The following is a 27,175-nucleotide window of genomic DNA, read 5'->3' as shown; positions in this document are numbered from 1 at the left end:
CAGTTAGCACTCACTGAGTACATATTAGGTGCAACAAATGTTTGTTGGATACATGAGTTAAGAGGTTCACAAGTATCTTGAAACTTAATCCACAGAGCAACCCTACAGTCGACACCATTTCAATCCCCATTTTACAGGGAAGGCAACTAAAACACTGGGAGGCTTAGGAACTGGCCTGACATCCCCAGCAAGTCAGAGGCTGAGCCACGACTTGAACCCAGGTTCATCTGAGTGCAAAGCCACATAACCACGCAGCTGGCCTTTAAGCGCTAGAAGGAATTCTAGGCATCCTTTAGGATAAGTCTCTTATTTTCACTAGAGGAAAATGAGGCCCCGAGATGTCAGACAATTTGCTTGGATCAAACAACCAGTTAATCCTGACAGGTCTGATTCTTGGTCTAGTGCTCCGAGTCAGGGCTGGCAAGTTCTAGTTTTTGGGCAAAAGCCAGCCAGCTGCCTCTTTTTGTATCACCTGCAAGTTAAGAATAGGGTTTACATTTTTTAAATAGCTGGGAGGAAAAAAATCACAGGAACATTTTATGATACATGAAAGTTACATGAAATTCAAATTCCAGCATCCATAAATAACTTTTTCGTGGAACACAGCCAAACTGATTTGCTTAGAGATCATCAGTGGCTGCTTGTGCTTTGCGATGGGAGGGGTCAGTCGCTGTGGTACAGACAGTATGGCCTCAAAAGCCTGAGCTATTTCAGCCCCTCTGCTGGAAATAACTGAGTCTTTTCCCCCCACTGGGAGAGGGGAATTCAGTGGAAACAAGCCAAATTCTCTAAAGCAGCAAATTCCTCCTCAAATGTCCACTGCTCCTGTACCCTTGCTCTTCCTTCCTTAGTCTCCTTTCAAGTGGCAATCAAATAGAGGAGGTCCATTTTCTTGGTGACCTGTAAATTTAGATAACTTCTCATGTCTCTTTTGCCTTGTTATTTTATGTCAGAAACAGAATAATTCATTGAGAATCAGAGGGAAAACTTCTGCTATGTCAGCAGCTCTTACTTGTTTGAGATGATATGTGCCAAATACCTAGCACAATGCTTGGCAGCCAACATCATTAGCCATCCATGTGGCCTCAGTCGAGATACTGACAAGGGTTTAGATGATAATAAGGATAGCTAACATTTACTGAGCCAAGGACTATTGCAAATTATTTAAAAACTCATCTGCTCCTTACAACCTTAGAGAGTTGCCCTATTTTTATTCCCATTTTGCAGAGGAAGAAGCTGAGATTTTAAACCCAGTTCTGTTCCCAAGTAGCTGAACAACCTGGGGAAGTTATTGCAGCTTTGAGGCTTTATATTTCTCCTTGAATGAGTATCTTAACTAAATGCTTCGCACCCCTAACATTTTATGAAGATTAAAGATGACATAAGATATTCTGTGTAGCTGTGTTGTATCCACACCTAATTTCCTCGATGATTTCTTCTCGCACAGTAAGAAGAAATCAACACTTGGGGTGTGAATGTGATAGTTATTCGGACCATCACAGAAGGAGCCCCCAGCTCCAGTGGCAGGAAGCCAATGGCTAGGTTCTTCTCTACACGGTTTCAAAGAATGGTGTGTATGTGCTATGATCATGCAAGCAAGGCTTAGGATCAAGTCTAACATATTCACTGAGAGCTTATGCTAGTTGCTTATGCTTTCAATTATGTTAACCCTTAAGAAAAGCAACATAGATACTAAACCAAAGTTAAAGGAGCCTTAATATTAAACTAGAATGGAATGAACCCTCTGGCAAGCAAGAACATCTTACACTTCTGTGCTTACCCACCATCATCTGCTAGGGATAAGACAATTCTTTTAAAGAAGGGGTGTTTTATACACCCAGACATCTGCATGTGAATTTACCTTTCATGCTTCCCTTGAATCTTCCTCCTAGCTTTCAAGGCATGCATACTCTAATTTATGGATGATTTAAGAAATTTTCAAAGGTAATTTTAACAGTGTGAGACTTTTGTCGAAAATGCTGACTGTGGTACACCATTACTGCCTGAGAAAGAATCACCCTCACTGCTGCGTCACTGAGTGTGATCCTGTCCTTATGTGGGGAAATGACTGAGTGGACCTCATTGCTAGTATTTTCCTTGGGAGGAAGTCAGATTCTAAGAGCTTAATATTGCCTGCCAAATTCTTACTTGACTCTCATGAGACATTTCAGAGCTTAGGGGAGAGGGAGATTTAGACACAGACAACATAAAGATTTTCCAGAATTCTAGGTCTTGCTCCTGGCCTCTTCTCTACACCAGGGATCTGCAAACTATAGCTCATGGGCCCAATCTGTTCCACTATCTGTTTTCAGTAAAAAAAGATTTACTGTGGCATAGCCATGTCCATTCCTCTACCTATCATCTATTGCTGCTTCCACACTACAATGGCAGAGCTGAGTAATCACAATAGGGAATATACAGTCACAAAGCCTAAAATCCTGCCCTTTACAGAAAAAGTTTGCAGACCTTTGCTCTATACAATCCAAATTTCTGGCCTTGTGCTAAAGGGCCAGGTGAAGACAAGAATCATCTTCATCTGGTGTTTCCAAGCTTGCAGTCCCTACTTCCGACTCTCGATATAGTGGTGGGAAGCTATACTTCTAGGAGAGAAAAAGCCCACCTATGGTCTCTTTGAATCGACAATGGCAAATATTGGCTCGAATTTCCACTCCCTCCACCCCTTCCCACATGTGTGGTTGGAAAGATCATAGAACTGTTTTTCCACTGAGCTGGGATATAGCCTCAGAATCTTTCTTGGCACAGCACTGCTCAGGCAGCCACTGCCAATAAAGAGAAGGTGGCATGAGATGAAAACTGTCTTCCCTCATCTAAAACATTTCTCATGAAGTCTTTCCCCGTAGGTAGTTCTGCCTCAGGACAGCCTCAAGGTGGCGATCTCTGGAAGAGTCTTAGCCGGACACACTAAGCCTCTACAAGACGCTACAGACTGAATCACCTGTATGTCTCTCCTCCTGATTATTTATGTGCTCGCTCGCTCTTTTTGACGGCTCATCAAATATGACTTTCAAGTGGAAATTGAGGCAGGAAGAAATGAACTGACTAGTCACTCAGAAGATACCCCAGAGCACACAGTGGTGTTCTGATATTATAAGGCAGCACTCAGGATATGCCAGTCCTGGTACCTGCCCAGTTTTCAAACCTCTCCTTATAAAAATGGCCACACTCACAGCTGCTGCTCAGGGAAGCAACTTCAGGCTCTTGTTCCTGAAGGGATGACCACTGCCTAGAGTGGGGCAGCCACCCGACCAAAGGCAGCTCACTCCTGGGGCAGATAAGACCAATGATGTGCATTGGGGGATGTTTCCTTCCATGCAGAGGGACAGTCATTAGTGTAACCCCTCCTGTTCTGTTTGCCTATCACTGGCTCCATCTGGGATTGGTGATGGTGTAGGGAGCTGACTGAATACTTGAATGGAGAAAGTTGGCATGGATAGTCCTGTGCTTTCCTCTGGCCTTCCTTTTAGGGATATGCCACTCAGAGTGAGTCCAGGTCATCCTCTGCTCCTTGGGTTCCACCCTGGGGTGGAAGGTACACTGAAGTCCAGTGGTGCCTGTGACTGGGTTTACAAAGCTGCCTAGTTCTGGGGCTCAGAGTAAGGAGCTCACTGTTGGTCACACAATAAGGTGCATCCTCCAACTACTTCTTTTTCCTTTGGTGATGAAGGTAATATTTTTGTTTCCTCAGTCTATTTTATTTCTCACTGGGATCAGAAGCCAGGTGGAAAAGGGTCTGTTGGACCCCTTCAAAGACCCTAACCCCATGGCTTGGTTGGATGAGCTGTGGACAATGGGAGTGGTGGCTATTAGATAAGCTAATTAGATTGGCTACCTATGGAATCTGGACCTTTAGGGAACACTGTGGGATCAAGACGGCCTTCCTGAGAGGCCAGAAGGTCTCAGAGGCACAAAACACAAAGGAGAGAGAACGTCAGTTCCGTGGACCATACTCGGAGAACCACTACAGTAAAAGCAGTAGCAGACACTTTAATATGATAACTATCCAAAAGTCTTGTACACTTCATCAACAAACTCAGATTACTATCCTCAAGCAGCCCCACTGAATCATCATCTACTGTATTAGTCTGTTCTCACGCTGCTAATAAAGACATACCGAACAATGGGTAATTTATAAAGGAAAGGGGTTTAATTGACTCACAGTTACACACGGCTGGGAGGCCTCACAATAATGGTGGAAAAGTAAGGGACGTCTTACATGGTGGCAGGCAAGAGAGACCATGTGTAGGGGAATTCCCCTTTGTAAAACTATCAGATCTTGTGAGGCTTATCCACTATCACAAGAACAGCACGGGAAAAACCCACCCCCATGATTCAATTATCTCCCACAGGGTCCCGCCCACAACACGTGGGGATTATTACAACTCAAAATGAGATTTGGGTGGGGACACAGAGTCAAGCCATATCATTTACAGTATCAATCTTGGAACAGCTCAGCTTTCCCAAGCTCTGTGTTACAGTCATAATTCCCTGGAGACCTTCTCAAGAAAAAGTCCAAGGATATTTTGACCCTGCTGGTGTACCCCCATCTTTTGACATTAAGACTCCCAAACAGCTGTACCCTGTGTTGTTCTCCGTGCTTGCCTCTCTTTTTGTATCTCTTTCTTCTTCTACTCTCTGCCACTCTCCTTTCTCTCTCCTTCCCTGAGACTGTCTGCCTCATGTGCTTAGATCTGCACAATATGGACCTGATAGAAATAATGAAATGAAAATAGCACACACTCCAGTCAGCAAAGCCTAATATGAACGTTAAAACATACCAATGAATTACATCTTCTTAGAAGTGTAAATGCAGCATAATTGATCCCAATAAAAGTAATAAAAGGAAAATAACTGACAAAGCTACAATGAAAAAAAAAATGATCAAGGAGTTGATGAGTGCATCACTTTTGGTGTATTTCTGATTAAAATGTTGATGTCAGACTGTTTTCAGGGTCAAAGTGATCAGAGACCCTCAGATTTTAAGAGTCAACTCTTCTCCTGTTCTTAAAGGGGGACAGGTCTCTATCAGCAAATTATGTTATTGTTTGTCACTGGAAATAACTAGAAATGAATGCACACTATGATTGACCCATTCTTTCTAGTGATCCTTTCTGTGCCTGAGTTGTCACAAAGGCCCACAATGTGTTAGTTATTCATACATTTCTAGAAAGGCTAGTTACCCTGCCTTAAATTTTTCCCAAAAGATTTAAAGGAGTGCATCTTTTATTTTCATACACTACTTAGTATTCCAGAAGAATTAAATAATTTTTATAATACCCAGACGATATTCATGCTAAAATATGCAAAATACCACATTCAAATATTATTTTCCTTAATAGTCTCTGCTGATTGCATCAGAGGTCTGCCTGAGATACTAAGAAGAAGCTTTGACATTTCTAAATTTGTTAGATGTTCAGATTTGCATCTTTTAAGTAAATGTACTTCCAAGGTTTATGCCTGTGGTTTTTTAATTAGTTAATTAGTATATTAGTAAATACCATGTGCGGGTCAATGAGCTTTAGGCATTAAAGAGGATCAAGAGAGATGTAAAAAAATATGTCAGTTACTAGATGGCTGGGAAAATAAAATGGAAAAAATTAACAATATAAGATGATATCTATAAAATGGTAACAAGTGTTACCTGCTAATAGGAACTGTTTCTATCTTAGTAGAAGTAGCCAGCAGGGGATCCCAGACAGCCACCAGACTTGTTTGCTGAATCTTCAGAAATATTGATAACTTCACAATGTCCACTAGATCATGAAGGAATTGAATGTGATAGCTCAGGATGAGATCAAAGAGGGCACTGTCTCCCAAATTTATGTAAAGAAAAATATACATAGTGACCTTTCTTAGCCACTACCCTCTTTCCACTACTATAGCTCCTCTCTTATCATAAGAACCTGGGATCTTTATCAAGAGAGAAAAAGGAAGAGAGCTTTGGACATTTCTGGAGTCCTAGCTGGTGTCCTTTTCTTCTTCTTGTGGAAATTGGCATCGTGTGATAAACGTCCTCGGATAGGTACAGGCTCTCAAACTCAACGTGAAACTACCAGGGATACTCACTAATATTCATATGTGTAATTTCCGCGAATGCAGAAGCCCCATAGCAAGACAAGATCTATCCCAACATTGTATTGGCCATACATAATAAACAAAGGGAAGATGAAGCATTCTGTTATAACTGTGCTCTTGGCACTGATCACAGGTAAAACTGCAGAAATTTGGAGAACGTATTATCCATAAAGGGAACTAAAGGCAAATCAAAGCAATGCTTTTTAGACTAAGGAAATACAGACTCCTGATAATGTTTCCATTAAAGTCAGTGTCTAGAGTAGCTTTGCTCACTTTCATTGGCACAACCCATTTTTATGCTTATTCAACATGGACTATTATAGTTATAGTAGATTTAGAGACGTGAGTTAGCAAAGTAGTATAAAAGGAGAATTTCCAAGTTGAGTCTGGAGGATAGGTAAGATTTGAATCAATGCAAAGGAAGAAGGAAGGAGTGAGTAGAGGATCAAAAGTCAGTCATCAAGTAAGTCATCATCCATACCTGAGAGTTGGTACTGGGGTCGTAACAGTGGTAAAAACTGAAGCCCAGCACCTGGGTAGATCAGAAGGCTGTCCTGGAAAGAGTAATGGTTTTATAGCAATATGTTATGGCTAAAAGAAGGGAGTGAGAAAACTGAGTAGGTACCAAGTTAACGACGTTAGGTAGAACCAAAAACCCAAGCAGAATTGTCACAGATATAAAGTGATATGGATGCAAGAGTAGAGAGGAAAGGAGATGAGAGAACAAGGGGAATCTAAGGAATTTAAATTTGTGAACCAGGAGAATGATGGCATAGTTGATGGACTTGGGAAAGTCAGAAAGGGAACTCAATAGAGAGCGTGGGAGAGGATCAGAGATGAAGGTGCAACACTGGATAGAATGCATGTAGGGAAAGACGTGTGAATACAGGGGACCATCCAAGGAAAGATGTGACAGACAAATAGTTACACTCATTTTAAAGGCCCTTCATAAACCACATGCAGAACTGGCTGCACAGGAAACTGCTCTTCTGCAGGGACAGCTCAGTGAAAATGAAAAAACAAACAAAACAAAAATATCTTGTCACAAATAGTGGTTCTCAGTACTTCCAGTGGAGAAAAAGTTGCCAATGACAGGGACCTTTGGGAAATGTCTTTTATCTTCCATCTAAATTTTTCACTTGCTTTCCTCTACATCAAAACATAAATTCTTATTCTCCCACAATTTTCTCTACATTTAGTTGTAGTTTATCCAACCTTCGAGTATGATTTGTTTCCTTCTGTTGTTTCTAAATAGAGCAAGTCTTCATTGTCCTCAAGGACAAAGAAAGATAAAGTGGTACAAACAGATGGGAACATTTTGGACACTTTTAGTGGTAGTTTCTATTTGACCTGACATTACACTATACTCTGTTTTGATGGATTAATTTCTCAAGGTTCTTTATTCATATCAATATTAAAATTGGCTCAGACTCCCAGAACACATACCATTGTCTAGCTAGGGAGAGTGAGGTAAAAAGGGGTCTCCATCATCCCAGTAGCTATTACAAAGTCAAGTGACACTAAAAATGAGATGTGATGGAAAAATGTTACCAGAGACTGAATTACAAGGGTAAATAATTTCTATTGCTAATATTTATTAAGTACTTTCTAAGTTTCAGGCATGCTGCCACATGTTTATAACAGTCTGAAGAACTGTGAGATCTTCAGTGACCCAGATAGCAGACATTTCAAAACCCAACGGCACATTTTGTTACTAGTATCTATTTCCTGTGAATAAAGTAAGTGGCCTTCTTGTTTGTTCTGTGACCATTCAGAAGATCCAGGATCCTTGCCATAAGTCTCTCTGACATGTAGCCCACATTTTAAAGATTCTGTTGCTCTCCCACAATGTATTAAAAATATCCTGATGAGAAAAGTCTTAATCAATCAAATCAGGCTTGATGTAGTAGGATTTTGTGGACAAAACTTTGTTCTCAGCTGTATAATAATTACAAGCTGTTTTACCAGTGGATAAGGAAAGGATTATTCTCCTCTTTGAAAATGGTAACTTTATAATTACATGTATTTACTTGCCTTATCAGAATAGAACTCACCAACTGAGACAGAGGATTATTTTTATTCAAAATACTCTTCAGTGAAATGAACAGCTACATATTTAGGGGAAATTCAGCCTTTGTAACCTATTGTTTCTGGTATGAATAAAAAACAAATTACCTGAAATTAGGTTTTTTTTTTTTTCCTTTTTGAAATGTATACAAAACTTGGCACAAAAATTACCTAGACAGTTAACTTGGCCCAACCCATGAAACTGTTGAGAAATGTGCATTTATTGACAGCTCTATACAGTCAGTGTACAAAGCGTTTTGGCCAACCAAACACAGTATACAAAATGTTTTGAGTGGTTTTATAGTTTCTTATCAGAATCCACCAACATCGTATAATAATTTTTTTAAGAATTCATTTTTCTTTATTACTGTCCCATTTAAAACTGGAGGAAACTTCTATGTCTCAGATATTTCTGAAGAGAAATTTGTTTGTTTCTCAGGTGTTCATTATGATTCCAAGTTGAGCTCTTAATATACTAATAATAAACCTCCAGATAGTTTGTAGACTGGATCCCGTTTCTCTTAGCCAAATCTTCTCAATTTTATTTTCCACCCAATACCAAAAGGTTTGTTTCAGCAACATAAACATTTTGTTTTTCTTTTGCCAAATATCTTTAAAAACAATTATCCCACCCCCTTCACTCTTACCAATCTCTCTAACATTCTCTAAACTCTCTCTAAAGTTGTGAATATAAACACATTCTGTGTCTTTCGCTTTCTTGACTAGGCACTGTACCTCCTCTGGGTGGACACTTTCTTATCCTTGATTCTGAAATACAGACAAATTGGAGCCACAAATAGAAGAGTACAAATCGTGTCCTTTTCAGCATGGACTTGGTGTGCTAAGAAGGTCACAATTTGCACTCCTATTTGCTACAGGACGGCATGTGATCCTTTGGTCTGCTGGAGGAGAGAAAGAAACCTGTGGATATTAAGAGTTCAGAGGCAGTCACAGAGTTTTCAGCTGTGTCCCATGTGCTTGGTGGCTATTCATTCTTCAAGTCTTCAGTTATGCTAGGTTCTAAGACAAAGAAATGAGAGCAGTGATAATGCCTTTACCTCCTATCAAAAAGGCAGCCTCGGTAGATGGACTCTGGGCTGAGTAGCTTTGAAAACATTTTCATTCGGAGTATTAGAGCCCACGGTTTGCCGCTAACACCCGGAATACGTGGAGAACAGGGGCCCCTGGCTGAGTGGTGGAATTAATTGTTCTAGGCAGGGTGAATGCAGATCCGTAGCAGAGCCAGGGTCCAGTTCTGTGTCTGATGATGTCCCCTGGCCTCTCTGCACTTTTCTGGATTTAGGCATTCTCTCCAGTGCTTGTTTCCAGTGTGTGCTCTGTACAGAGTTAATATTCCATCTTCTGTTCTTTATTCAAGCCCTGTCCCCTTGCAAGGTAAAACAGATCTGTTTCCCACCTCCACCCCCAGCCTCTCCGAGGTCATTCTGATGCTGCTGTCATTGGAGACATGGCTCTTGGAGGAGGGTCTGATGTTTTTGTCAGTGCATGCCCCTGCTCTTCTGTACGTTTGATTCTCATTATCCTTTCTCTTCCTACTCTCCAGGTCTCTATTTTCTGCATGTCCTGTTCATCACTTTGCTCTCTGCCTCACCAGTGCCCACTTACCTCTGCATCTCCTTCCTCCTTCACTGTCCCCTGTGGACATGTCCTTACTGGGACCAGTTTCACTTCACACTGACATATTTCACCTCTCCTGCCTTATCACTCACATCCTCTCCCAGTTTTCCCTGCAGATCCCCCTTCCTCCTGGTGTTCAGTTCATCATCATCAGCTTAAACCAAGTAAGACATTGAGGGAAGCCCACGCTGCCATCAAGCCTCAAATCTGCTCCATTGTCTAAGAAACACTTCTTGGCCGGGCGCGGTGGCTCAAGCCTGTAATCCCAGCACTTTGGGAGGCCGAGACGGGCGGATCACGAGGTCAGGAGATCGAGACCATCCTGGCTAACATGGTGAAACCCCGTCTCTACTAAAAATACAAAAACTTAGCCGGGTGAGGTGGCGGGCGCCTGTAGTCCCAGCTACTCGGGAGGCTGAGGCAGGAGAATGGCGGGAACCCGGGAGGCGGAGCTTGTAGTGAGCCGAGATCGCGCCACTGAACTCCAGCCTGGGCGACAGAGCGAGACTCCGTCTCAAAAAAAAAAAGAAACACTTCTTAATGCTTAAACTTTACCACACGTAAACATTAGACAAAGGCTCACAGGACCTGATCAAAGTATTAGTTAGGCTAGCTTTCTTAGATCTAATATATTAATTTCCAGGTAAATAATCTACTATATTTGGCCATTTGGGTTTTCATTTTACCCCTAGGATAATGTGAGTAATTGAAATTTATCCCATGTTAGACATCAACTGCCTCACCTTAGAGAAAACGTCCTAACACACTTTAGACGGGGTTGCGGGGAGCTCCTTAAGGTAAAAACCGCTTTCATAGTAATAGTGGTAGTAATAATAACAATAAGAGAATACTATGTTGACATTTGTACTGATAGGTCGAAAGTAATGGTAGGCAAAACTGCTGGCATGTTATCATGGAATCAAGGCAGTGGCACCATACTGTGCTAGTAATCATTGTACTTTTTTTTGAGATGGGGTCTTGCTAAGTTGCCCAGGCTGGAGTATAGTGGCATGATCATAGCTCACTGCAGCCTTGAACTCCTGGGCTCAAACAATCCTCCTGCCTCAGTCTCCTGATTGGCTGGGACTAGAGGCATGCACCACTACCCCGACTGATCATAGTACTTTTTACTACCACACACACTCACAGTACAGAAAAAAAAATTATTTCATTAAACCTCAACCCTTGAGTACACATCTTTTTGATTCTCTTTGTGACCAAATGATAAACACACATAAAGCACTTCTGCAGCATCCTGAACTGTTGTGAGGAAAAGTGTTTGTGCAATCGTCTGGGTATCAAGCTAAACTGCTCACTTTTCCATGAAATGCTATAATTCCATGAAATTTCTTGGAATAAAGACTGACATACTATAGTTGCTCTGACTTGGTTAGTTGGCAGACATTTTCTTAAACATGAGTGAAGTGAGTCTGTCCCATCAAGGAAAACAACTTAACTGTTTTGTGGTTGATAAAATTTGCACTATAAAGTGAAATTCAAATTCTAGACAATGTGCACCTGCCCTGTGAACGTAACAGCTTCCTAATAAAAAGCTTTTCTGATATGATGGCGGTAATATTAACACATGTGATTTTTTTTTTGATATTGTACATTGAAATGAGACAAGCTTTGGAAGATCTGCATAATCACAAATAATCAATGAATGATTTTGAACCATGCATGGATAAAACTCACTTAATGTGTAAGACAGATCAATGGGTTTTAATGGAATATGAAAAATTCATCGAGATAGTTTCAGATTTCACATGGACACTAATTTTCAATAAACTATTAGCTATAGACTTTTAGTATAATGCCAAAGAATATTCAAAACTATATGAAAAGAGCATTAAAAATTCCCCCTGGCTGGGTGTGGTGGCTTAAGCCTATAATCCCAACATTTTGGGAGGCTGAGGCAGGAGGATCACTTGAAGCCAGGAGTTCAAGACCAGCCTGGGCAACAAACAAACAAACAAACAAACACACAGACAGACAAAACTACTCCCATTTTGAAAACTACATATGTCTCTGAGGCCAGATTTTTTTCATATACTTCAACCAAAACATGTTATAACATTTTATGTAGATACAGATAATCTAGATGAGAAAAGGATTTACAAACCTGTAAAACAATGTCATTATTCTTACTAAAATTTTTAAAAAACAGTTATTTTCACAAAATATATAATACATACTGATATATAAAAATACTATAAAAATATACAATTTATTGTTTAAGAATTATTTTTAAAATTCCAAGAAATTTCAGTTATTACATTTATTTATCAATTAAATCAAATAAATACTGACAAATATAAGCCAAAAAACTAAAGTTTTTTGGGATCCTTCATTATGATGAATAATTCTCAGAGAAACATTTCTCAGAGTGTTTTTCCCCAAACACTAATCTCATAAAATGATTCATAAATAAAAGGGCTTTCACTCTGAAGTAAGTTTGGGATATCTGGAGAATCATAACACCCGCCATACTTGGAGAGCTACAACCCACGTTAGTTTGTTAGAGGCCCAGGGAAGTCCTGCTGTACCGCGTTTGTTTCATATTACACAATCCAGTGTTTCCTTCTGTTATCTCAGGAAGTTTGTGAATCCAGAACGTGCTGGTCACCTGATCTCGGAGAGAGGGTACTGGCACAGCAGAAATCTACCATGACTCACCTTCAAGCCGGACCACCAGGGGCACCTTGAGTTCTAGCTCCCGGCAGGCTTTGGTGATCCCATTGGCAATGATGGCACAATTGACAATACCACCAAAAATATTGACAAGGATGGCTTCAACCTGAAATCAAAAATAAAAAGTTACCCATCAAAATGCTGATCGCCAACAGCCTCAAAAACAACTGGCTAAATAATAGAGACCATTAAAATAAGACTCCTTGTTTTTTTGTTTTGTTTTAAACAGAGCACAAAATACAAAAAAGGCCCAGAACATGTTAAGCAAGCTCATATTAGTAATGAATTAATAAATATCACAACATAACATTACCAAATTTTCCCATCAATCACTCTTTTGAACTCAAAATGAATTTAATCATCATTCATTTCTCTATTATACAATGTCTTCTTTTTTTTTTGAAAATATTGTCTATTCTTTTTATAAGTAGTATCATTTAAAATTTCTTGCACTTAGGCTTTTTTCCTCCCGATTTACAATTACATTTTTATATGTCATGGTGCCTCACACAATATTTCAAAATTAGAAACCATTTATTGTTTTGTATTAAAAGGTAAAAAAGATTCAAATGTTTTCATGCTTCCTTAATACCTCTTTGATATGCTAGAAGTTATATTCTCAAAAATCAGAGATAGTTTAATTATCTTAGACAGCAACCTTTTAGATTAAGAAAAAGACTCTCAAAATAAGGAGATGCAAGCTTATAGCATAAGTAAAATGTAAGGAAAGTCACGCTACTGACTGGAGCTTCTCAGAAATGTAAATTTAAACCCGTCACGTTAACTTGCTAGTACATATTCCATATTCAAAGGCATGTGGGCCAAAAAAAAAAAAAAAAAAAAAATCAACAAACAAAAAAACTCTACTTGTCCTGACTTGATAAACAGGCATCAGAAAATCCTGTATAATTAACATGAAGAACGAGATAATGAAGAGAATTCATTACCTAGATTAATTGATAACACCCACAGAAAAATGGCTATTCATCAAGCTGGAGGCATCAAAATTCCAACAATAGAGTCACAATTAAATTATGCCACACTAATTGTAAAGCATATATATATGTGCTGCATAAAAATTCCATTATTTCAGTGTGTTAAATTACCTACACTAAACATATGAGAAGAGAATATCTTACATTTGTATAGCATTTAACTGTTTAGAAAGTGCCATTACACAAATCTTTATTTTTTATAGGGAGCCTTCCCAGAACCCTATTCATAAGGTATGGTGAAGGTTGACTCTCTAGCTGAGAAAGCCACTGGGTGCATTCAGGGAATATTGTTCCAAGGTCACACAGCTGTCATGTGGCTGCGGCCAGGCCCAAAGTCAGCCCCCTAGATTGCCTACTGATTTGTTCATTGATGTCAGTTGCTAGGGCTGGGACCTTAGGCAACTTACAGAACCTCTCTTGAACATTTCCTCATCTGTATCACAGGAATAAAACGAGGACCTAGCCCACAGGATGCTGAAAGGCCTAAATGAGATAATACATGTGAAATGTTTACCACATGGCTTTAAATGTACTTAATGGATATTTACACATGCATTTATTCAGCAAGCAGTGATGAAAGTGGGCAGGTTACCTAGAGAGCAAGTAAGAAAACCTTTTTCAGTAGACTGCAGCTTATGCTGAATTTAAATATAATGGAAAAACAAACTTATTGAAGTTCAACAAAAAGGTTATGCCTTAAGAATCAAAGAAATGAACAATATTTTTCAAACCAATTAGAGATTGGGGCTACTCCCAAAAAAGAAATCTCCCATTACCATTCACAGCAGGCCAACTGGTAAGCAGAAGCTTGCTTTCTAATCACAGCTATTAAATGCTGTTAGTATTGAGACTTAGTACAGCAGTAGTTTCCAAATAACTGTGGGATGGAGAGGAACCTGCCAGAACAATAGAAGAAAAACATTCAAGAGCAAGAATGACTCCACGGGGTCCGTGATAGAAACTCAGGACCTGCTGAGGCTCAGTAAGGTTTGTGCAGAGGAACTTGGCATTCTAGTAAAACACACATTGGCACCTGCATGCCTCTTGCCATGTTCCGGCCTGCAGATTCCTTAAGGACAAGTTCGGATGTCAACTTCTCAGGGAATTCTCATCAAATTAGAATCACTGACTCTGTTTAACCCATCTAAAGCTTTATGAGCATTTTATAGATTATAGTTTACATGACAATCTTATGTGAATTCACCTAAACAGGCAGGAGTGAGGGATAGGAGCAAAAAGGAGAGAAGGGGCTTGAGACCCTGTGATTCAACTCTACTTAGTGGGTGAGTCCCTGGAGTGTCAAACAGGATCTATGAATCAGTGTTGCCTCAATTGGCATCAGTTCCCATGAGTCTCTCGTGTATCTCGTGTTTAATTAAGAGTCTGACGTTAAAAATAGATACTCTTCATACAACCACTTGTGCCTAAAATTCAACTACTTTAGTTGGTGCTGAACCCCAGGAAAAGCCTTCTTTTCTAACTGCAGAGGAATAAACGGCTTTGTTAGACTTCCTGAGAAATAAATAGCTGTTGTTCTCCAATGTACTTTATTCTCCTCTTACCTTCCTCTCCCCATCCCCAAGATGCAACTCCTGTGTTTGGATCATCTTTGTGCTTCTCTAAGACAAAGATTATGTATTTTTCCATTTTTTTAATGATCAGTAGCCAGCACAGTCCATGACATGGCATAATCATGTACAAATAATGGTTTAACGATGAATGAATTAATTTCAACAGACACCTGATGAACATCTCCTTTGTACCAGGTACAGAATTAAGTTCTTGGGATATGGAGAAGGATAAAATATCATCACTGTCCTCAGGGAAGAATTCAAAGACTAGTTTGAGAGCCAGACCAATAAACTGACAATTACAATACAGGGTCTACAGATGGTCTCACACAGCCAAGACCAGCGCAGAGGCAGTGATGCAGGCTGCTGATATGACAGAGGATTTTTGGAAGAGGTGACGTTCTAGTAGACAAGAAGAAAAAAAGAGTAGGATCTGAGATAAAGGGAGCAGCCAGGATAAAGACAGATACGTCACCCAACTTAGTTTATTGAGGAACTAATTGTTGAATTGTGAAGTAACTTAAGATGATACAGGTGAGGCCGAGATTGTCAGGTGCCAGAGGCCAGGGATGGGAACTTGGATCCTCTTATTTCTTCCTTTTTATTTTATTTATTTATTTATTTGGACACATTTTCACTATGTTGCCGAGGCTGGAGTGCAGTGGTGTAGTCTTGAGCCACTGCAACCTCTGCCTCCCGGGTTCAAGCGGTTCTCATACCTCAGCCTCCCGAGTAGCTGGGACTACAGGCACCTGCCACCACACCTGGCTAGTTTTTGTATTATTAGTAGATATGTGGTTTTGACATGTTGGCCAGCTGTCTTGAACTCCTGACCTCTACTGATCCTCCTGCCTTGGCCTCCCAAAGTGTTGGGATTATAGCTGTGGGCCACCAGGCCTAGCCTCTTCCTTCTTTAGAACTGGGTGGAGGCAAGTCTTGAAAGCAGCCTCCCTGAAAGGCAGAAGAGAAGTTATAGGAGGGGAACAGAAGGACAGAGGAGAGTGAGTGCATGAGAGACAATGAGAAATACAGAACAACCATGAAAGAGCATGGGGGTGAGATAGATAGAGAGAGAGAGAGAGAGAGAGAGAGAGAGAGAATGAGTGAACAAGAAGCAGTAAGAGAAGCCATGAGAGAATGCAAAAGAATAAAAGAGAGAGAGAAAATGCAAAAGGGAGAGTGAGAAGTCATGAGGAAGACAGAGGAGCAGAAAGAGTATGACCAATACTAACAAAGTAATTGAGATTTCTACAAGAAGAGCAGTAAGACCTAAAAATACGCAGGCTGCTTAGCTCAGGGAAATGAGATTGTTTAGGACATACGATATACCACAGCACCCTAAGAGGAAAGTCACCACCCTGGGTGGTGAGAAGACGCCACTCAACCAGAGATTATGCCATTCTCGCCTTCTCTCCCACTGTAAAGTAATTTGCTGCAGTCATGCACTTTAAGGGAATCTGATTTAAGGTTTAACTCTGGGCCAATTTCTATAATTAACTACTGTAATCTGCAATCTCAAACTGGGAATGAAATTAAGGTAGTTTAAAAATGAAAGGCTCGTGACGTCATTATTATTATTTAGCATTTATAAAGCATGTCAAATTTTCAATGTGTGCCTCACATGTTCATTCATTTTACAACCACTAACTGCTGTTCCATCACGATATCAATAGCAACTTTTAATTATCTTCCCCCAGCCCCCTGGCAAAGAGATTTTTTTTTTTTTTTTTTTTTTTTTTAAGAATTCAGTGTTAGGTCTATTTAAGTACCCAGAGACTCTCCCGGAAGATCCCAAGTGCTTTTGGGAACAGAGGCTTTTTCTAATTCTCGGGTGACAATTATGAGGGTTGCTATTTACTGTTTCACAAAAGTAAAGATCATCTAATGAGGAAGTTGAAGTGTCAGATACAGGGCCCAGGTCCCCAGACCCCAGACAGCTGATCCCAAGGCAAGTTTGCGCTGGCAGCTGTGCAGGTGGTGGGGCAGTCCACGTGCAAGTTTTTCAAATGTCTGTGGGTGTTTTGCTTTGCCAAACACACTCTAGCTGCAGATTTCAGTCCACAATTAAAAGTGAAAACTAAACTTTGAAAAAAGAACAGCTACAGCCCTTGCTATTTATCAAGCTTCTGTCAACATCATCCCCACTGCCCAAAGAAACAAACCAACAAAAATCAGTACTAAACCTCTTCTTTGGAACATGGATCCTTTTGATTATCTGATGAACAATAGGGATTCCCCAGTCAGGTGAATTCACAAACACAACATTTTTGGGGAATAATAGTAGTTAAGTCCCATGGCTACCCTGCTCCTACAGGATATGGCCTCCAAGACCTCCAGTGGCAAGTGGTAACCCACAGCACATGCATTCAGGATAGGGCTATGAGTTTCAGATAATGGCAAGTGTTAGTGCACACCACATGTATTCAGGAGAGAGCTGTGAGTTTCAAAGGAATTGTGAATTTTTCGCAGCTGTCTACAGAATTTTTCTCTGAAATGTGTACTTTTCTAGGCAAAGTGTCCATGGTCCTTAAGAGTTGATATATGAATAGCAACCACAAATACAACCATAATTAACGTTACTAAAGCATTTAGCAGGTTGTATTCCGTATTCTAATTATTATATGTGCACTAACACATTTAACACATGAGTATCACAGGAGGTGGGTACAATCATGCCCAGATTGAGGTGAAGATCTGGGAGAATCAGGGGTCACAGCTTTATCTACTGTCAAATATCCTTCCGAGCCAGCAAACCTACAGAAGCCCTATAACGAGTGCTGGCTTAGTCTCTTCATGTTCATTACCACAGCCAACTCTGCCATACACTTGTGAGACAGATATTACCTACCTCCCTTTCGCAGATGGGAAAACCAAGACTCAGAGAGGTAAAAACAACTTGTGTCAAATTATGCAGCCTGTACGTTGTCAGTCCAAAAAATTCAGCTCTTTTTCTTCAACATGACACTGACTCCCCTTAATGAAATACAAATATTGCGAGACTGCTCAATAAAAAGTTACTAATTTAATACATATTCTTCAGGGCCTACTATGGGCCCTGTGCTTGTAGTCAGTAGCTAAGCCAGCAAGAAAGATTTTAAAATTAGACAAAAAGGTTCTATATATCTAAAACTGCAAACCATGATAATAGTTATGAAGGGGAGGAAAATGCTAGGTCCTATGTGAGTAGTAGGACAGGACCCATATTACACTAGGTGGTGAGGGAGGGCCTCTCATAGGCAGAGACATTTAAGCTAGAGTCTGAAGGGCAGTCCGGAAAATGGCAAGTAGATCAAGATTAAGAGAGGGAGAAAAGTATCTTAAGACAACAGAATGCTATGTATAAAGGTGGAGGGACAGAAAAGAGTGTGGTGCATTTGAGAAACTGAACAGAATCTGGAGTATCAGGTTCCTGGGGCCTGAGAAGTAGAGTGATGGAAATGAGATGGACCCCCTCGCAAATCATGCAGAGTCTCATAGAGCAAATGCCATGACAGAGTTTGAGAAGTCTTTGGTTTTAAGACACCTACATAGACTGTAGTAAGGTCAGGCAGGAAATTAACATTTATTGAGCATCTCCAATGAATTTACAATAAGCTTATATATGTCTTTTTAACCTCCATTTTATAGATAAACTGAGGCTCAGAAAATTTAGGGTCTCCTAGTTATTAAGCAGTTATAGTTCAAACCAACGTCTGTTTCACCACAGCACATGCAGGGCAGTCAGGAACAGCTGGGTAATGATAGGGGAGCCACTGATATCCACCAGGGGTTGACAACGTTTTTCTTTTAAGAGCTCTATCAGTACAGATTTTAGGTTTTGTGAGCCAGTCTCTGTCACAGGTACCTACCCTTTTGCAGCATGAAAGCAATCATAGACAAACAATATATAAGTGAATGAGCATGGTCATATTTCAATAAAACTTTATTTACAAAAACAAGTGGTGGGTCAGATTTGGCCCACAGGTCATAGTTTGCCAACCTGATATAGATGTGATTTGGTTCATTTCCCCTCAAATTCACACGGCAAGTATACCATCACCCCTCCTTCTTTGTCTCACTTGATGTATCTTTGATAGCACTTTTCAGACATTACGTTGTCTTTCTTTGTTATTTTCTTGCCATCACTGATAACACTAAGGTACCCAGGCAGTAGTGGTGGTCAATTACATAAAGGAGTCCAACCAATTTTAATAACATTCCTTTAAAACAAAACCTGTTACCTTTAACAAGTTCATAGAAGGAAAGCCTCTGTTTTGTTCTTTTTTTCCTCCCTGACATTGACTGGAAGTGAACAAATAGAAAACTTTCACAGTAACTCAGCCACTTTGCAATGGTTATTGCAAATAGTTAAGTACTGCATTGTATTTAGAAATACTGTAGCATACACAAGAAGCACAGTAAGTGCAACTATTAGGTTTTGTCTTTTTCTATTCCAATCAGGAATGCTAATTTAGTCCCACCGCAGCAGCACGAGGTTGATAAAAATCAAGCAAGCATGTTTATATTAGTCAAGATAAGGACTTAAAAAAAAATCACAAGCTATTTTAATTCTGAACGTTGTTGCTCTTGGTTAAGCATTTGTTTTTGTGAAACTGTTTTTCTTTCTTTTTTGTTGTTTTTATTTTCCTGATGAATTCTAATCATGTCTTCTAATCCATTGGCAGCCAACGAAGGAAAATAAATGGTGAAGGAAATGAGATGCAGCTTGGATAATTGATGTTTGTATGCCTGGCTTTAATAAAAAATACTCTGCTAAATTAGAGGGGAGTCTAAATGGATTCAGTCAATAAGGAAGTGATTCAGGTGAGGAATGCAATCTTGGGCTTTATTGTAATAATACAAATAAACCAACAGATTGGTTCGATTGGGACCAGATTTGCCTTCTGCTGAAATTCTGGCAAGCTGCTCAGGCTCACATTTCTACCTTTGGTATATTCTTGGAGTTTGAAATTATTTTCTTTCGTATGAATTCAAATGCCAGGATCCTTGGAATAAAGCAATTCATATACCTCCAAAATAGCTAAAATTGACATGTGAAAAACAGCATTCCTCGAAAGATACCCTCCCACTCTGCCCTTTTAATTTCTTCCAAGGAAAAAAGAAATAATTTTAGTGAGTCCACGATCCTGCCCGAAAATCTCAGAATCAAAAGGAAATGTCTTATACAACACCCTTAATACAAAACAAGATTTGGGCATTTTAAATTCATCAGTTGAGATGAACTAACCATTTTATTCCAACTTCTCTGAACTGATAGCATGGAAATGACATCTTATGGATAGATCCTCTGGGGACAGTAACCTGTTGGAGAGTCAAGTTTCCATTCAGGTTGACCTCTGAGAGCAGTCAGGTGAGCCTAGGGAAATGGGTCTAATTAGACTCTAATCTGTCCTTACTCTGTTTATTCTCTTCTTCCTATATTCTTCACTTTACTTATATTCTATAATTTACTCCTTGCTAGAATAAGCAAAATTGTATGGAGGATTAAGGTTTATTGAGTGTTAATCTTCCTAGGTGCTAGAAATTATGTATTACAACTTTCCCTGGTAAATAAACAAACTCAATGAGCTTAAACGTCACACAGCAGTAGGCAATGGAGTCAAGATTTAAACTAAGTCAGTCTTACTGTAAAGTCCATGTTCTTTCCACTCCCTCTGGCAGTCTCTCTATAATCGGAGACTCCTAAGACTAGTCAAGAGTTCCAGCTCCATGTTGGTCCTATTTCCAAGCTTCAAGGACATGCTTCTGAGTCCTGTATTCTGGTGCCCAAGTATTTCTTGCTTTCAAATTTTGCTGCTGAATTAAAATCAATCTTTTGATTTGTAAGATATCTTTTATAGGTTTGTGGACCAATGGGTTTTAGTTCTTTACAAATAAAGATATTTCCTGTTCACTGATAAAAGAGTTGTCCAGAGCTCACGCTTTGCATTTCCTAGTTAGATGGGGCTGGGGAGGGGTCATGAAGGTACAAGAGTGGGGCCTGGCCTTCAAACACTAAACTCGGTCCTGAGCTGAAACAGATGTTCCTAACAAGACCTCTCTCTGCAGACTGATAGCTCCTCCTCCTCATTTCTGAAACACTGAAATTTATACCGTTGCCACTATTGCTCTTTGAAATTATGGTCACAAAAATTCTAATGGTGAGACATCATCACCAATACAGATTTTAGATATCAGGCAGTGGAATGGCCACTGGAAGGCATGGTAACTCTGTATGTGGCTGCTTGGAGAATGACGATGGGGGCACATTATAGTTCCATGGCAGAGATCTTTGACCTGTTAACAATGTCTGGCACGGAAGTGGAGGAAAGAGTCAATGCAAGTGTATAAATATATTTGTTTCCCTAACTTTGGAGTTACATGACACATATTAATTACACATAATTACAACTAACGGTGTAGTCTGTCAACATTGCCCTTCCTTTAATAATTTTTACAAAGAAAATATCAGGCAGTAAAGAAATCCAATTCACATCCTGCATAACCACCAAGAATATATTAATTATGTAGGTTTAGGTATATGTAAAGCAAAAAATTTAAATATAGACTTCCAGCTCTAAATAGAATGAAGACATCTTCCACTAGGAATACTGGTATAGCTTAACAGGTTAAAAATTAATGTGAATACTGCACCATGTATATTATAAAGCCATACTTCCTCCCAAAACAAGGACCTGTTTCCTTAAATCAAAGTTCTCCAAAGTATATTCTATGAAGTACTAGACCTAAGTAATGCTCCTTGAAAAAATCTTCTGGTCAAATAATTTGGATTCTAGCTTAATGTGAGCTTTAGCAGACCATCTGTGTTCTAAGTTATAACACTTTAATTTAGTCATTTTCTGCAAAAGCGTCAATGGGTTGGAAATTTGATCTGCAGAGAGTTGTCAGAAAAGGTGTTTATGAGCTGGTATATTTGTGATTAGGTGGCACAGAGATCTAGGGTCCTTCTTTACATGGATGCTAATCATTTCATTATTGAGGTCAAAGTTACAGTATCTACAAAAGTAGAAGGCTTTCACAATCAAGAACAGCAACTACAAAGGCCCTGGTCAGACCAAGGGTGGCATATAAATGCTTCTGTAGTTGTCAGCAGACAGGGTAGTAGTGCTTAAGTCAGGTATTAACAGGATTTTCAGGAGAAGAAAAATCTGAAGATGGAAATATTGATTGGCATTATAAACAGAAACAGGAGACAAGGAGTTAAAAGTACTGAAGGGCACAGAAATTTGGGGGAATAGCACAAACACAGTTTCTACTTTTTCCAGCAATAGTTCCCATATCCTTCTGAACTGAGAATTAGAACCATTGTCATGATTACAAAACAAAAACCACTTGGACATTTAGAATGGCAAATGTAAGGTTCTTTTTTGAGTGCTGTGTGTTTAAAATAAATCATGCAAAAACTACCATGATGAATAATTTGGCCACAGAGATATTCAAAGCTAAAAAAAAAAAAAATAGAGCAAAGAGATTTTGGTCATACTATTTCATAAAAGGGCATCAAAAGACTTCAAAAAAGAGGTATATAATTCTCTCTTAACAAATCAGCTATTAGAATTGACTGTTCAGAAATATTTGCTTACAAAACTGTCTTTCCAGCTTAACAGATAATTGCTTTCAAAGCAGGATACTCATTGCTTATAATGCAATATCTGTATTTTATTTGTAATGGGAGCTACATTGGTGCAGATTAAGAATATTTATTGGCACATTCTTTCTGAGCCACATTTTGTCCAATCATCTCAGACTTATGTCATCTTGATGCATGTAAATATCCATCATCATTTGTTGGAGACTTAATATACAGAACACCCATAAAATTGGCAACTTGGTGAAGGACCCATTTATTAATCTATAAACAGGATGTCTATCCATCTATCATTGCAACATATCAGTCTCCACAGGGTTACTGTCCCTATAAGCAAGAGGGAAAAAAATATTTCTATGAGTGGTTTCTTCTCCTTTATTTGTGATTAACATCAATTAGAAAAAAAAATAGCTAAGCAGAGAGAGCCAAAACTTAGGACCACACAGATCCACACTTCACACCATAGAGAAATTTAGTTAATGGCAAAACCCACTGTTTCTGTAAATAACAAATCTAATGTAAAACAAAGGTGGAATATAATGATTCTGAGGTTTTAGGCATCTGTTCAAATAAACCTATTTGATCATTTAGTTTTCTGGAAAAATAAGGGGTTGATAAAGATTCATATCAAAACCCTAGTGGATAAATATCTGGCTGGAAAGAGTAAAAACTTAAGATTCCGGCGAAGATATCAGTGATCTATAAGTTATTTCTTATAGGCTAAAATTTATATTAAAATTATTTTAAGTAAAAGTATTTTTAAAACACATACATGTTTTATTCATTACAAATCTCACTAGCATATTTGTGAAAGGCAATTTACTGCCAAATTTCTTTACAAAAAGAAGTTTCCATTTCATTTCCCCAAATCCCCACCTTTTGTTCATTCCAGTAAAATGACTCTAATGCCAAACCTCACACTCAGAATCTTAAATTCTGAAATTTCAGAATTTTCAGTCACTGCTGAAAAAATTCATTAATATCTCAAACTTAAATTCAGGTAAATTAAGAGGAAAACCAAATAAACAATAATGCAAGAAAGTTACAACATTTATTATAAAAATCAACATCCCATTTGAATTAGGGCTCCTCTGAAATGCCTGGGCAGGGCTGGTGCCCAGTAATATTTAATATCAGGAGGAATGGAATCTTGTAGAATTCATTCTACACTGACCAGCAGTATCAAGTGTCACTGTTGCCAAAAACATTCTCAGCTGTAGACAATATTCTAAAATTACTAATATCACTGTCTGACCTTGCTGTTATCTGTTGTGTGGAACTCAGATCTATTTATTTAGCTGTTCAGCAAATGTCAGTATACCACGTCTGGAGCAAATTACAAACTACATTGGCAGAGCACTCCCCCACAGCCTCCTAAGTAATGAATTGAACAAAATGTTTTCTACCTCAAAGTGTCTAAATCATTGATTGGCCACACCTTCTCTCATCCATGGTTAACCTTTCGTGGACCTTGAAGAGTTCTCTGGCTATTAGACTCCTTTTCCAAAATGATTCCAGAATATTTTATTCTCTGAGACATATGTTAAACAGACTATCAAAATATCATGATTTGGGACCTAGCTGTGCTGCAGAATTATCAGGGACCTCTCCAGATCCTCTCCACTCTTTTGCAACCTCCTCTTGGACCTGGGAGGCTGACAAGAGAGAACAAATTAACGGGTTCATTTTGGATCTGACATCTGGGGAACTCTGGCAGGAGGAGAGGGAATCTGGGGCATTTATTCCCCCATCTCTTCCAGCACGATTGTCTTGGGTGGCTGTTTCCTCCACAGAAGGTATCTGAGCATCTCAAGAAAGTCTTCATTACAGGATATTCTCTTCTGGTCAAGTAGTCACCTCCTTCTCTCTCTTTCAGCTTTGGGACAGAAGCGATCCCAGGCTGCCAGCCCAGGTTCCCTTAACCCCACATATACCGTCATTATCAATATTTTAAAAAGTAAACTTTCCTCCATATACTGTGAGATGAGTGTGCCATTGTTTCCTTTTAAGACTGATAATGTGCCATTCTGACCAACCCAGCTTGCTTTTGGGAAAATCCATTCAACCTTCTAGAACTGGAAGGTTAATATTTTGTTCAGTTACCCCCTCTCCACAAGATAACCATGGTCATGGTTTACACAATGAAATAAAAGTCAAATAAATCTGCACATTCTCAGCACAAGCCATTAAATGAGTATTAGCACAAACATTTCTTTCCTTGGCTCTTTTTGGGACATGGCTAATACCTAAGAATCTGAAATTGTTGCTCATTAGCTGTCTGGATCTACACCCCAGCTAAAGGCAGAAAAAGGAAAACAAGCTAAAGGCTTTATTATCTTGGGTCCTGTCCATTATAAATGACAGATGATGGCTTGTCAGGTGAAAATGAGCTTCTCAGCACTAAAATGGCTTCATTTAGTTTATTAGCCACAAACAGAACTAGGGAAGGCCCATGAAGAAGGTGACTTGCAATCCTTATTTTCAGCATAATGAAAGATGGGCTCAATAAGACTGAATCCCCATGTGGTCTCCTAGTCTGTCTAAAGAAGGAACATGGGTAACATGGAGACAAACTCGAGAAGATGGTTAATATTTAAAAATGTAGATCTGCAACCTTGAACAAAAGGTGTTGTTTAACTTCCATAAAATGCCAGTGACCCAGCTGCAAGTAGTCACCACACATTTATCTCAAAAGCTACATTATTCTATTCTACTAAGCAAATAAACTGTGTCATTGAGCTATTAACAGTCAACTAAAAAAATATTCCCAAAAGGAATATGTATAGGATGGCTTAACAACCAAGAAAAACTGTGGGGAAGGAAACTAAAGCTCTCAAATTCCACATGGCTTTTCTAGGAATTGAGCAGCATTCAGTAAAGAGATACACACACAGTACCTAAGTCCACAACGTAGACAAGCATTTGCTTTCCAGATATGCTAGAGCTTCCTTTTGTCTTCCCTGCTCTGTAACTCTCCTTTATTCTCTGAAATGTCTGGACAAACATCCCTGTTTGCAGATGCCTACCTCATCCATCTTATCACACATGTTTCTCAGTATGGGTGTATCGCATGAACATGTATTTTCCAGTATGTTAGATCCAAAAAATAGTTTTTAACCTGTTTAATGTCTATTTTGTGTCCTATCAAAATAGAAACTTCTTGGGTTGACAAAAATATTTTTGTAAATGTCTTGATGTGCCACCTTTTTATTTCCTTTTTATTTTCATGATTGCCTTGAATATCATGTCAAAGTTCTTACCCAGGAAACCTGGACGGTCTTCTGTGTTGTTCAAGGCTAGCTGAGGTCATCTCCCATTTTTTTGTTTGTCTTGAGTAGGTGATGCTTCCTGTAATGCCTATTTCTGCTACATGAGTTCCTTTTTGTACTATGCCATCTAACTAGACTTTAAAGTTCTTGTCACCTCGTTGAGAAGACTAATGTCTGCCTCGGCAGATTTGAGAACAGGAATTCCATCCCAGTTTCATGTTACAGTTCCAAATGACTGTTTTTATAGATGTATCGAGTACCTTGATGTTGGGGGTAATTCTTATGGGAGATTATATTGACTAACTGACTTGCAGAGTGTTAATTTTAATTGGAAGGTGTGGTTTCAAACTCAGTGCCAGGCAGGTGAGTAAATGAGTAGAGAGGTATTAGATTAAGACAACAGAAAATACTCTGACATACCAGCAAGGACATGCCTTTTCAAAAGGGGCGGTTGCTACACAATCCATCCAATTGTTGCCATGGGAATGTAGGCCTATCATGCCCAGATCTTTCCAGTTTTCAAAAGCCAAAATTCTGGATTTTTAAAAACACTAGGCTTACTAGACAAAATGTATCTGAGAACAGCATCTGTCCTTACTGCTTAATCTATGTATTTCCTACAACTACACAGATGTATCAATATCCTGGAAGATGCTTTCCAAACCAGTGCATCTTTCCTGATACTGTTGCTACCCTCTCTAACTTTCAGATTTTCCCTTTCCCTCAAATAATCTCCCTCAAATAATCTATTTCTTTTTTCTTTATGAGATGTGATCTTGGCTCTGTTGCCCTGACTGGAGTGCAATGTCACGATCACAGCTCATTGCAGACTTGACCTCCCAGGCTCAAGCAATCCCACCTCAACCTCTTGAGTAGCTGGGACTACAGGCATGTGCCATATGCCCAGATAATTTTTTTAAAAGTTTTTGGTAGAGATGGAGCCTCGCTATGTTGCCTAGGTTGGTCCCAAAATCCTGGGCTCAAGTGATCCTCCTGCTTAGCCCTCCCAAAGTACTGGGATTACAAGTGTGAGCCACCATGCCTGGCCAGAATTTGAAAATATTTCTGCATATAATGAAATATTTGATTGGAAAACTGTTGCATGTGTGAATGACGGAATGTAGAATAAAGCTATAGAGAGAGAGAGAGAGAAAAGAAACCAAGCAAGTTTGGAGAAGGACACAAGTAGGATTTCTCAGGCTACAAAAATGACTGAAGAGTTACACAGCATGAATTTACATATGGCAGCAATCATACTAAGGC

The 27,175-nt window shown here is 39.3% G+C and overlaps 1 protein-coding gene across 1 annotated transcript in view; it reads right to left on the bottom strand.

Moving 5' to 3' along the window:
- SUCLG2 (succinate-CoA ligase, GDP-forming, beta subunit) overlaps positions 1–27,175 on the bottom strand; it is a 222,069-nt gene that overhangs the window by 7,392 nt on the left and 187,502 nt on the right. The window contains exon 9 of the mRNA XM_011947171.1: positions 12,475–12,595. Within this exon, the coding sequence (XP_011802561.1) occupies positions 12,475–12,595 (121 nt within the window). The remainder of the gene's footprint in view (positions 1–12,474; positions 12,596–27,175) is intronic.

The sequence above is a fragment of the Colobus angolensis genome, unplaced genomic scaffold (genome assembly GCF_000951035.1).
Source record: "Colobus angolensis palliatus isolate OR3802 unplaced genomic scaffold, Cang.pa_1.0 Scaffold26, whole genome shotgun sequence".
In the NCBI taxonomy this organism is placed as follows: Eukaryota; Metazoa; Chordata; class Mammalia; order Primates; family Cercopithecidae; genus Colobus; species Colobus angolensis.
This window is presented reverse-complemented; position numbering and strand designations above follow the sequence as displayed.